The 13,262-nt window shown below is 38.2% G+C and overlaps 1 protein-coding gene across 50 annotated transcripts in view; it reads left to right on the top strand.

The window, feature by feature from the left end:
- MAP4K4 (mitogen-activated protein kinase kinase kinase kinase 4) overlaps positions 1 to 13,262 on the top strand; it is a 108,107-nt gene that overhangs the window by 84,107 nt on the left and 10,738 nt on the right. For all 50 annotated transcript variants that reach the window (XM_049651289.1, XM_049651297.1, XM_049651325.1 and 47 more), the window contains 3 exons: positions 832 to 949; positions 1,272 to 1,442; positions 8,213 to 8,356. In XM_049651289.1, the coding sequence (XP_049507246.1) occupies positions 832 to 949; positions 1,272 to 1,442; positions 8,213 to 8,356 (433 nt within the window). The remainder of the gene's footprint in view (positions 1 to 831; positions 950 to 1,271; positions 1,443 to 8,212; positions 8,357 to 13,262) is intronic.

The raw sequence follows: 13,262 nt of genomic DNA, 5'->3' as shown, positions 1-13,262 counted from the left end.
AGCGATATATCCCACCTACACTCACATTTCTCCTTATATTTATATTTAAACTTTGCTCCATTTTGCTCTAATGTCCAATATTTACTATAACCCTTAACTCACTAAACTGGCAAGTTTATTTTTCCGTTTGTTTTGTTTTTAATTGTCATTACATTTCCACTTAACACTTTGTTTCACTTTCTTTGTGTTCTGTTATTTTTTTTTTTTTGTCTTAAGTTACACTATTAACCAAAACACTAGCGTTCCTAAAAGAGCAAAAGTATGTGCCATATCTTGTTGTTTGCACCTTTCACTAATGAGCCCCTGTTCGATATGGGTTTACTGATGATGCACCTAAAACGGTGGTAGCCAAAGCTTCTGTAGCTTTCTGGCAAGAGGCTCACTTTAAAATAAATAATACAAAGCAAAGATTTGCCAGTATTCCAACATATATTAATTGGGCAGAAGAATAATGTCAGCAATTGATGAATTGAGATAGACATTTCAAGCCTGTCCTTTAGGAGTTTTTATTATCATTATTTATTAAAAAAAAAAACAACAACAACTTGGAGCATGAAGTGTAGATTTTGTTGGTAGCTCACAGCATTCCTATGTTAGATGAACAGTACTTCTGAAGAGAGATGTAGCTTTTTGGTGGTTCCAGGTCGAACAGCCTATTGTCAGGCTGTGTTATGCACATGCAGAGGCACCCCTGAGAGCATTTGGGGGGAACGATGCAGGAGGGATAGGCCTTCCTAGTGGGAAATCATGCAGTGTAGAAATGGATTGAAATGTTGTATGTTCATCTTTTTAATGTCATTTGTATTAATAAAATTGAAATTTACATTGCAGACTCAGTCCGCTAGTAGCACACTCCAGAAACACAAATCTTCCTCCTCCTTTACACCTTTTATAGACCCCAGATTACTACAGATTTCTCCATCTAGTGGGACAACAGTGACTTCTGTGGGTAAGTAAAGGAGCAACAAGAAAGCAGCTGACAAACAGGACTGGGTCACTTTGTATTGGTCTTTCTGATGGCTGAGGCATGGCATGGTGGTTGTTTGCAGGCACAGACCTCGGATACAGAAACACCCATCCCGCTTGCATTGCCTTATTTGCAGTGAGCTGCATAGTCAGTTTCCTTTTCCCATATACATTTCTTACAAATTTCTTTTTCTTGACAAAGGGTCCGTTACAACATGTGAATATTTACTGAGGTGTAGCAGGGGAGGGAGGCAAGCGCATTGTTTGTGTGTACAGAAAATAATTTAAAGTGTATCGTGTTCTAGTGGGATTTTCCTGTGATGGAATGAGACCAGAAGCCATAAGGCAAGATCCTACCCGGAAGGGCTCAGTGGTCAATGTGAATCCCACCAACACTAGGCCACAGAGTGACACCCCAGAGATTCGTAAATATAAGAAGAGATTTAACTCCGAGATTCTGTGTGCTGCCTTATGGGGTAGGTATCGTACTGCTACTATGACTCTCTATCCTTTTTTTTTTTTTTTTTTTAAATTCTGAAGGGTGGACTGGTCTTTTAGAGAAGTACTATTTTGGATAGTTTGGGGAGTTTTTAAAGAGTTGTTAACAGATAAGTTGGAAAACTTTTTTTTTTTTTATGTTTATTAATTTATTTATTTTGAGAGAGGGGCAGGGGGAGACAGAGAGAATCCCAGGCAGAGCATGGAGCCTGATGGCAGGCCTTGATCTCACAACCATGAGATCATAACCTGAGCTAATATCAAGAGTCAGACGCTCAACCTTCTGAGCCAACCAGGTGCCCCTGGTGGGAAGACTTCTGCGATGCCCACCCTTGTAACCTTTTCCTAAAGAATCATGCAGGCATGTGTATGTTCATGCACTTGTTTCAGTCAACGGCTAACCTCCTGTCTCTTCACATAAAGAAATAACTAGAAAGATGAGAAAGACATTGTTGGTCCTTATTTATAGGGAGAATGAAGAAATTTGTTGGATTGCAGTTTGATGTTTTTCCTTGCCCTTCATGACTTGGGCCTCACATGGAAATGAAGTTTTTAAAAGCAGTTTTTTACTGGCCGGGGTCTGCAGAAGCAGACTGTTGTACTGACTTTCTCCGTTGCCTGTCTGCAGTATTGGTGTAGCATATTCACAACCTAAGACGCCACGAGAGACTAAGTCTGCCATGCGCAGGACTACACCCTCTCATGTTCTGAACCTGGCCTCTCTGTCATCACCTTCCTTGCTCCCACAGACAGAACCTGTCTTAGAACTTGTCTTCTAGTCCCATGCTGTGTTTTTGTTCTTCTCCTGCCTGAACCCCAAAATCTATTTTCAGTAGGGACCCTGTTTCTAATCAGAACAGTGTCTCCTTCCCTTGACATTACAAATGTAAGTAGACAGAAGACATGCGATCCGTTTTGGTTGAATGCGCAGCACGTCTGTCCGTTGACTGCTCTCCTGCCCCTTTCACCAGCTCCTACTCGGTCTTCTCCCGAGGGGTTTAGGAGAGTCCTTTCCCCTTTGCAGACACACCTGCTTTCTCTTTCACTTTTTGAATTCTGGGTTTCTGTCCTTGTCATCACTGAGTATCTTAAGTCTCCTATATCAGAAGGCCTTTTCTGTATTGACCTTGTAGGTAAAGGTAACAGTAGGCTCTTGGAGGGGGATTACTAGGATCATGTGAAAGCAGCTGGCACAGCATTGTCACCGCATGGCACTGTTAGTGTTGCTGGGTGAATGCCAGTTGTGATCACATCATGGAATGGAGTTCCATCATGTCCTTTCTTTTTAAAGGCCTTTTGTGGGGGTGTGTATATCATCAAAATTGATACATTATATTTAGTGTAGAAATAGTGTTAAGTAAGTTAATTCTTGGAAATTGGTGAAATAATTTTTATCTGGAACGTTTGCACTTGGTAGCACTCTTACACTGATTTTACGCTAATGTCCTACAAAGTGCTGGACTCTGTTCTGTGCCATTAGCTGATTTAATGAAAATCCTCCTTCTAATGAACTTCTTTAATACCTCAGAGAATAAGAGTATCCTGAGCTTGTGTTTTTAAAAATGTGGTAGAACTTTCCATTTTATCAGTATGTGGAAAGGAGTGATAGGCAAGATGACTTAAAGTTGAAATGCATTTCTATAAATCCATGTATTTGAGTTGCTCCTTGGCTCGGGGCACATCAGTGATGGGTTTCCTTAAACTGCCTGCTAAGCTAAAAAGTAAGTTAAAAAAACAAGCCTTTTAAGTTAAATTTAAAAATAAGCTTTTTAAAGACTTAAGACACAGAAAAGTTAAGACATGTACTTTGAGAGTGGTAGCCTGACAAGGGGAGAAAATTCAGAGGACTCTAGAGTATTAGTTTGAAATGGTGACATTGATGCATTGAAAGTCAGCTGACCAGGGTTAGATAGGTTAGACAGGCTTTTTGTGTGCCCTCTTAGAAAATGCTAGCCTCAGGGCACCTGGGTGTTTTAGTCAGTTAAGCACCCTACTCTTGGTTTTGGCTTAGGTCATGATCTCACAGTTCGTGGGATGGAGCCCTGTGTCGAGCTCTGTGCTGACAGCACGGACATGCTTGGGATTCTCTCCTGTCTTTGTCCCTCCTTGCTTGCTCTGTCTCAAAACAAATAAACTTAAAAACAAAACTTTTAAAAAGAAAATGCTAGCTTCAAGCATTCTTTTTTAATCATCTTATATAATTGACTTCTGCTTTGTAAGATGCTACCTATTTATTATATTTTTGTAATAAGACGGTTTTCCCATTCACAGCCAGGATTATTTTAACACACATTTTGAACATGATTGTTCCAGCTTTTTTTTTCTTTTCTTTTCTCTTTTCTTTTCTCTTTTCTTTTCCTTTTTCTTTCTTTCTTTTTTTTTTTAAATTTTAAGTTATCTGTACACCTAATACAGGGCTCGAAACCTACAACCCCAACATCAAGAGTCACGTGTCTACTGACTGAACCAGCCAAGTGCCCCTGTTCCCACTCTTAACAGTAAACTATCTGCAGTTTACTACAGAGCATTGCCTGTAATATCATCATAGAATTTAAAGGAAACTTTATTTATTTTTATTTTTTTATTTTTTTTCAATATATGAAATTTATTGTCAAATTGGTTTCCATACAACACCCAGTGCTCATCCCAAAAGGTGCCCTCCTCAATACCCATCACCCACCCTGCCCTCCCTCCCACCCCCCATCAACCCTCAGTTTGTTCTCAGTTTTTAACAGTCTCTTATGCTTTGGCTCTCTCCCACTCTAACCTCCTTTTTTTTTTTTTTCCTTCCCCTCCCCCATGGGTTTCTGTTAAGTTTCTCAGGATCCACATAAGAGTGAAAACATATGGTATCTGTCTTTCTCTCTATGGCTTATTTCACTTAGCATAACACTCTCCAGTTCCATCCATGTTGCTACAAAGGGCCATATTTAATTCTCTCTCATTGCCACGTAGTACTTCATTGTGTATGTAAACCACAATTTCCTTATCCATTCATCAGTTGATGGGCATTTAGGCTCTTTCCATAATTTGGCTATTGTTGAGAGTGCTGCTATAAACATTGGGGTACAAGTGCCCCTATGCATCAGTACTCCTGTATCCCTTGGGTAAATTCCTAGCAGTGCTATTGCTGGGTCATAGGGTAGGTCTATTTTTAATTTTTTGAGGAACCTCCACACTGTTTTCCAGAGTGGCTGCACCAATTTGCATTCCCACCAACAGTGCAAGAGGGTTCCCGTTTCTCCACATCCTCTCCAGCATCTATAGTCTCCTGATTTGTTCATTTTGGCCACGCTGACTGGCGTGAAGTGATATCTGAGTGTGGTTTTGATTTGTATTTCCCTGATGAGGAGCGACGTTGAGCATCTTTTCATATGCCTGTTGGCCATCCGGATGTCTTCTTTAGAGAAGTGTCTATTCATGTTTTCTGCCCATTTCTTCACTGGGTTGTTTGTTTTTCGGGTGTGGAGTTTGGTGAGCTTTTTATAGATTTTGGATACTAGCCCTTAAAGGAAACTTTAAATCACACATTATAGAGTTAATAGCCATTTTTCCCCATCTTAAACCAGATTTCTATGAATACAGTCGCAGTTCCTAATACAGCTTGCCTTTGAGCAATTAATATTTAAAGTTTAATTATACCTAACAGTTGAAAGGTTTAAAAAGGATATTTATAAAAGGTTATTGCAGCCTGCAACTTGATTTTTTTCATCGTCCCATAATTTCCAGGGTGGTTATTTTCCAGTGACTCAATATTCCTCTGAGTACTAACACTCAGTACTTTACAGAATGACATAGTTCTTGGAAATACATAATGGAGAATTATGAGGTAGAGTATAAGTACCAAAGTATCTGTATTTTTTATGTTTATGAAAAGACTTTTTCAGTTTGTCTTTTATTCCTTTATTATTTCTTACTGTAAAATCTTGATTGATGTTTGGATGCTATTTGTTTTTGGAAACCACAAATAATAGGTTTCAGAATCTTATATTTCAGTAGTTATTACCAGACTTTTGACATGGGTCTTTCAGCTACTTGATATTGAAGATTGGGAAAATACTGAAATATTACATGAAATGGAATCTTTGGAATGGACTCTGTCTGAAAACAGCTCTATCAGTTAATGTTTTGTTTTTCTTCTGTTTACCTGTGAAGCCAGTTAAAATTATCTCACCTAGGTATGTGGAGGGAAAACACTAAGGATAATGTCCAAATATAGTTCTGCATTGATAGGGAGATGGTCACCACAAAATGGTGAACCTCAAAAGTGAAATTGTATGAAAATGAATGGAGCATTACATAAGCATTAATTTTTCTTGCAGTGATGATAAGTGTGTTTTTAAATTGGACAGTGTTTTTTTTCTTAGCATTAAGTAATGATCTGATGTGTGTCATCTTTCTATTAAAAAACTTTTTCATGGAAAAACATGATGCTTGTAAGCCTTATAAAGTGTAAGGCTGTGAACCCTAATTCAAAGCCACAGTGTTACCTGATGAATAAAATGGTAGTATCAGCCATAGCTGATATTTCATGTGGCTATTTAAATTTAATAGAAACTTCAGTTCCTCAGTTGCACCAGCCATGTTTCAAGGGCTCAGTAGCCACGTGTGGCTAACACATTGACATCAAGATAAGTTCTGTTGGACAAGGCTGGTCTGGATGGTACATTCTAAAAATCTTAATTATAAGTGACAGACGAAGTCATGTGCATTCATAAGCCTTTTACTTAAGCTCTTCAAATGACCATACTTTGAGAGTTTTGTTTACTTTTAATGGTTACTCTTAATGGGTAGTGAATACTCAGGTTTTTCTTCCTTCACATTTTCTGAAGCTATTTCATAGTATGTCAGGTTCTAACAAGCTCTCATTACAGTAATAGTAGATGGAAAGCACCTGTGATTTGGTGGAAGCATATGTGGGACAGCACATACAGGGATGCTCTTGTGAAACGTACCACAGTTTCTGTAAGGGCAAGATGGAAACCTGTATCATATGCCTAATAGGTTTTTAATGGGGGGCTTTCCTCATGTCACGCTATTATCAGAAACTGTAGATGTCTAGAATTCATGAGGACCTTTTTACACATTTTACATTTTTTGAGGACTCCAGGGATAGTGTTGTATTAGTTTAGAGCCTACAGTGTTTCAGCACATTTGTAACTGTTGTCCTTGTGAGCCTTGCACTCTGTTAGTTGAAGTTTTTTGCATTTGAATGGCAGTGATAGTTACTACATATGTAAATTCCAGGTTCCCAGCTTCCCCCTAGACCCCAAAAAGTGTGTCCAGTTTCCTCACAAGGATTGCTTGGATATAGATACTGTCCCTCCAAGTCTTGGGTTTTACTTGCTCAATGGAACAGGGACAGAGCTGAGAGAGGGTCGGGAGCGTGTTTACTTGTTGCCTTCACAGTTGTTCACTTGAAGTTTTCTGGAAATAGGGTATGTGTGTATGTCTGTGTGTGTTCCTGTGTAATTGGACGCGTGAATTGTGTGGTTCAGGAAAATACATGGTATTCTTCCCTATCATTCCATCTACCAGTAAATATTGATTGGGCAATTTTTTAAAAGCACAAATACTTTATTCCTTGTCTCAGTGAGTTTATTACCCAGTTGAGGGAATCAGTGCAAACATGTATGTGCCTAACTGCTTAGGAATATAAAGTGATCTGTGTTACATGTTACAAAGTTGGTTTAGACAAGGAAGGTTATAGACCAAGGAATGAAGGCATTTAAGGAAATAAGTGAGTGATAGGGAGAAGTAAGTTGACTCAAGGTACAGAGAGTTTTGAATGCCAAGTTGAGGCTTTTGTACCCTGCCCTATAGGGTGTGTAGTTTTGAAGATGTAGTAGGACCTAATGAATATTGTCGGAAGATGAGGATTGTTTGGGCTGCTGCCATGAGCAAGTAGAGGGAGGATGTTATAACAACCTGAGTTAAAGTCACTATCCATCGTTTACAAGGAGGCCAAAGCCTGATGTAAGGTGAGAGCAGAGGAAAGGGAAAGGAAGGTTTTCTCTGGTTCTGGTGGTCAGTTTAGCTAGATGTGTGGAATGGGTGGTGGTGCTGTTACAGAAATGGCAAAAGTTGAGAAGTTGGTTTCAGTAGAAATTTACAGCAGGTGTGGAAAAGCAGGTAGAGTATGAAATTAGGAGTTGATGGTTCTGACGTGCTCCTTCAGAAAGCAAAGGAGATGTCTTTTGTGTTTTAAGAAGCAGAGAAGGTTTAAAAAAGGGGTGGGGGGGAGCAGAGAAAACCAAGAGCTGGAGCTGAATGGAGCTGGAGCAGGGGGAGACCATGGTAGCAAATAGAGAAGCCAGGATTGGTCCCATGGGGAGGTCACAGTATTTTAATATTCCTAAGAAATATTGTTGCTTTCTTGATGATGATGGAGAATGGTCTTTAAGAAAATGGCAAGGTGAGTCATAAATTGGTAAGGATTTGAGGTAGCTATATCTCATGCCAGAAGTTTGGCAATCAAAATAAAGACAATAAAGGAAGTATGAAGGGATCATGAAAACAGACATCTCTCTCATATCTTTTTTTTAGATTTAAGTAAGTATTTCACCCTCACTCCTCTGTGATTTGTTGCCATTTGGTTACTTTAACCTCTGGCTATTCCAAGCATTTCTTTTTGTGGATGAGTTTAAAAACCACTCTTTTCCAGATAGCTGGTGTTATCCTTTCCATACAACCAGACTGTTTGCCAAGCACGGCATAAAATTCAGGTCTTTCTGTGTTCTTAAAACAGGAGTGAATTTGTTAGTGGGTACAGAGAGTGGCCTGATGCTGCTGGACAGAAGTGGCCAAGGGAAGGTATATCCTCTGATCAACAGAAGACGATTTCAGCAAATGGATGTCCTTGAAGGCTTGAATGTCTTGGTGACAATATCTGGTAAGTGTTCATTTAATAAAGCAAGATTACTTCCCAGCACAAAACTTCTGTTAGCTCATTTTTTGAAGTAATGGCTGAATGAGGTACAATCGTAGCATGGTCTCATAGTAAGGTAATAGAAAGATGTGACCCACGTGTACACACTGAATCTGTAGGGCTCCTCTAAAGAGCAGTCTTGAAAAGCACAGGGGCATGCGCTCTCTAGTTGACCTCTCCCACACAACCACCCTCTCTGCCCCGTTGCTCGTTGGGTTTAATGTGGCTTCCCTGGCTTGGAGGTTTGTGTCTGCTTCCACCCATAGGACTCTTGCATGCAGAAGGGACTGTGCTCTGCCATGATGGCACAAGTACCATATTATGGTTTTTCTTTACATATGTTAACACTTACTATAAGCTTCTTTTTAGAAAGAGGTTTTTTTTAGTATAAATTATGTAATATATGTGCATTGTGGAAAAACACTACTGTAGAAAAGCAAGTAGGAGAAATAAAATGTAAAATCATCCAGAGATACTATTGACTTCAATTTTTAACTTCTAATCTTTTAAGCATACACACACTTAAAATACACTCATAAAGGGGGGAAAATCTGCATTTAAATGGTTATACAACATTTCAAACATACAGACAATAATGAGAGAATGATTACAGAATAATGACACCCATGTACTGATTAGTTTTAACAGGTGTTAGATACACTTTTGTACCTGCAGTTAGCCTAGCTTCCCCTTTCAGCTGCCCCTGTAACCACTGTCCTGAAGTTATACAATGTTCATTCTGGTTTGACCAAATCAGGTACTTGCTCTCTCTGTGTCATTAAACATTTCTTTATAAACAGTTGTATTTTATATGGCTATAGAGTGTTTTTTTGTATAGATATTCTAAAATGTATTTACTTCTTTGTAAATCTTTTAGTTTATCCCTTTTTTCCCCTCACGTAGATATTTTTGGCATATATCTTGTAGTTGACTTAACCATTGCTCACACATGCCTGTGATGCGTGGGTACTGGTTTCCTAATAATTTGTATGATTGCTGGAGTCAAGAGTATGCAAAATTGGAATACTTTAGGTCTTATAATAACCCACAGCAGTTTTGATTTAGTCATCTGCTAGCTCCAGCTTATTATATTTGTTTATATGTAACATCTCTTGCAGTTATTTTAGTTTTGAGATACGCTTTTGGTTGTAAGTAAAAGATGTTTGTTGAAGTGCAAAAATTTCGCCATCCATCTCATACTTAAATGAGAAAACAACCATTTACAACTTGAGTGTTAATGTGGAGTAGGTTTTAAAATTGGAGGAGAAATGAATCTGCCACTAAAAATGGCTTGGGCTTCATTTTGTGATTCACTGAACAAGAAGATTTATGGGAATCACTAAACAGCTGACACCAGTAATTTTTGGGGTCTACTTTTCTCTATTTCTCTTTTGTAGCTTTTAATGATTTTTTTACAATCATGAAAGTAATACATATTAATTGTAGGAAGCTTAAAAAAATGAGAAAACCTTAGGAAGAATAAAACAAAATGTTACCCTATCTCAGAGACTACTCTTGTTGACACTTCTTTATATTTCCTTCTCCTCATATCTGTAAGTATATATTACAGTATGGAAATGGAACACTATATACATAAAAGTACATAGTTTTGTTTCATTTAACATATTTTATTGAGTATTTCCCCACATTCAAAAAGTCTTCAAAACAGGGGCGCCTGGGTGGCTCAGTCGGTTAAGCATCCAACTTCAGCTCAGGTATGATCTTGTAGTCCATGAGTTTGAACCTCACGTGGGGCTCTGTGCTAACAGCTCAGAGCCTGGAGCCTGCTTGGGATTCTGTGTCTCCCTCTCTCTCTGCCCTTCTCCTGCTCACACTCTGTCTCTCTCTCAAAAATAAATAAACATTAAAAAAAATTTTTTTTATTTAAAAAAAAAAGTCTTCAAAACTTAAAAAGATTGTGTCGAAGTATAAGACGTAATACAAAAAGTGCACAGATTATAAGTATACAGCCCAGTGAATTGTCACAGTTAGAATCCATCCATGTAGCACCTATACCCTGGTGAAGAAATCGAACAATCCCAGCAGTCCAGAAGCTTCCCTGCAGTCCCCACTTTGCTGCCTCCCAGTCACTGCCCCCCATGTTCCCAGAGGGAAGCACTGTCCTTTAAATACCTAAGATTGGTTTTACCTTCATTGAACTAAAGCTACAGAAATGGTAAAATGGTAGGTATTCTTTTGTGTCTGGCTGGGGTTTTTTTTGTTTTTGTTTTGTTTTTTTTTTTGAAGAGCACTTTAGGTTTACAGAAAAGTTGGAAAGAAAATATAGACAATTCCTGTATTACCCCCCACCTCCAGTTTTCCCAATTAGCCTCATTAGTGTAGTACTTTTGTTGTAATTGATGATCCAGTATTCACACATTATTATTATTAACTAAAGTCTGTAGTTTACGTTAGGGTTCACCCTTTGTGTTGTACAGTTCTGTGGGTTCTGACAAACACATAATTATCCACAATTATAGACTAATTTCACTGCCCTGAAAATCCCCTGTGCTCCACCTATTCATCTCTCTCCAAAAGTCCCTGGCAACAACTGATTTTTTTTTTTTTTTTTAATTTTCTATGTGACCTTTTCTAGAACATCATAGTTGAAATCATGTGTAGTATGTAGCCTTTTCAGACTGGCATCTTTTCTCTAGCAATATGCATTTAAGTTTCCTCCATGTCTTTTCATGACTTGATAGTGCATTTCTTTTTATTGCTGAATAATCTTTTGTGTGGGTGTGCCACTTTGTGTATCCATTCACTTATTGAAAGACCTCTTGGTTGCTTCCAATTTGCAGCAATTATGAATGAAACTGCTACAAATATTTGTGGACAGTTTTTTGTGTAGACATGTTTTCAACTTATGTGCTTGGTTAAATACCTAGCAGCATGATTGCTGAACATAAGGTAAGACTACATTCAACTGGGCACCTGGGTGGCTCAGTTAGTTAAGTGCCTGACACTTGGTTTCCACTCAGATCATGATCTCGCACTTTCATGAGTTCAAGCCCTGCGTCAGGCTCTGCGCCCGCACCACAGAGCTTGTTTGGGGTTCTCTCTCCCTCCCTCCCTCCCTCCCTCTCTCTTTCTCTCTCTCTCTCTGTCTCTCTCTCTCTCTCTCTCTCTCTGCCCCTCCCCCACTTTTGCTGTCTCTCTCAAATAAATTTGAAAACATTATTTAAAAAAAAAAAAAGACTACATTCAGCTTTGTAAGAAATAGCTAGGCTGTCTTCTAAAGTGACTCTATCACATGTTCCTACAAGGCATGAATGAAGATGTTGCTCATGGCCTCATCAGCATTTGGTGATGTATTTTGGATTAGTATAGTATAGTGTCTGATTATTGTTTTAATTTTTAATTCCTGATGAAATGGTGTTGAATATCTTTTCACATGGTTATTTGCCATCTATGTATGTCATCTTTAATGAGGTATCTGTTAAGGTCTTTTGTCTGTTTTATAATCGGGTTGTTTGTTTTCTTCTCTTGAGTTTTAAGAGTTCTTTGTACGTTTTGGATACAAGTTCTTTATCAAATAGGTTTTTGCAATTTTTTTTTTTTTTTTTTTTTGCAGTTTGTGGCTTGTCTGTCCATTCTCTTAACTGTGTCTTCCACAAAAGTTTTTAATTTTAATAAGGTCTAACTTACCTTTTTTTTTTTCTTTCATGGATTATCCTTTTGGTGTTATATCTGAAAAGGCATTGCCAAATCCAAGGAGGTTGTACCTAGGTTTTCTCCTATGTTATCTTCTAGAAGCTTTATAGCTTTGCATTTCATGTTTAGGTCTGTGATCCATTTGATCTTTGTGAAAGGTTCAAAGTCTATAAATTCATTATTTTTTGTATACGAATGTCCAGTCCTTCTAGCAGTGATTGTCGAAAAGACCATCCTTTTTCTGTTGAATGGCCTTTGATCCTTTGTCAAAGATTAGTTCATTATATTTTTTTGTTTGTTTTTTATTTTTGGGAGAGAGAACCAGTGGGGAAGAGGAGCAGAAGGAGAGAGAGAGAGAGAGAGAGAGAGAGAGAGAGAGAGAGAGAAAGAGAATCTCAGGCAGGCTCCATGCTCAGTGTGGACCCCAATGCGGGGCTCTGTCCCACAACCCTGGGATCATAAACTGAGCTGAAGTCAAGAGTTGGACACTCAACTGACTGAGCCACCCAGGCACCCCCATAGTTCATTACATTTGTGTGGGTTTAGATCTCTGTTTTGTTCCATTGATCTGTCTTTCCTTTTGCTAATACCACATTGTCTTGATTACTGTAGCTTTGAAGTAACTCTTGAAGTCAGGTAGTGTCAGCCCTCCAAACTTGTTCTTGCTCAATACTGTGTTGGCTGTTTTGGCTCTTTTGCCTTTCCATATAAAGTTTAGAGTCAGTTTATTAACATGTACAAATAACTTGATAGGATTTTGATTGGGATTACATTGATTGTACATAGATCAAGTTCAGTAGAACTTACATCTTAGCAATATTGAGTTTTACCCATGACCATTGAATACATCTCCATCTGTTTCGATCTCCTTTAATTTCTTTCTTCAGAGTTTTGTAGTTTTCCTCATACAGATGTTGTGTAGGGCTATTTTGTCACATTTATAACTAAATATATCTTTTTTTGGTTTTTAGTACTTCTGCAGATGCTGTATTTTAATTTCAAATTTCTAATTGCTTGTTGCAAGTATATAGGAAAACAGTTGACTTTTATATATGAACCTTGTAGCTTGCAACCTTATATAATTATTTATTAATTGCAGGAATTTTTTTTTTTTACCAGTTCTTTGTCATTTTCAATGTAAACAGTCCTGTATTTCTTCCTTCCCAGTTTGCATACCTTTTATTTCCTTTGTCTTACTGCATTAGCTAGGACATGT

Source organism: Panthera uncia (assembly GCF_023721935.1).
Source record: "Panthera uncia isolate 11264 chromosome A3 unlocalized genomic scaffold, Puncia_PCG_1.0 HiC_scaffold_11, whole genome shotgun sequence".
Classification (NCBI taxonomy): Eukaryota; Metazoa; Chordata; class Mammalia; order Carnivora; family Felidae; genus Panthera; species Panthera uncia.
This window is presented reverse-complemented; position numbering and strand designations above follow the sequence as displayed.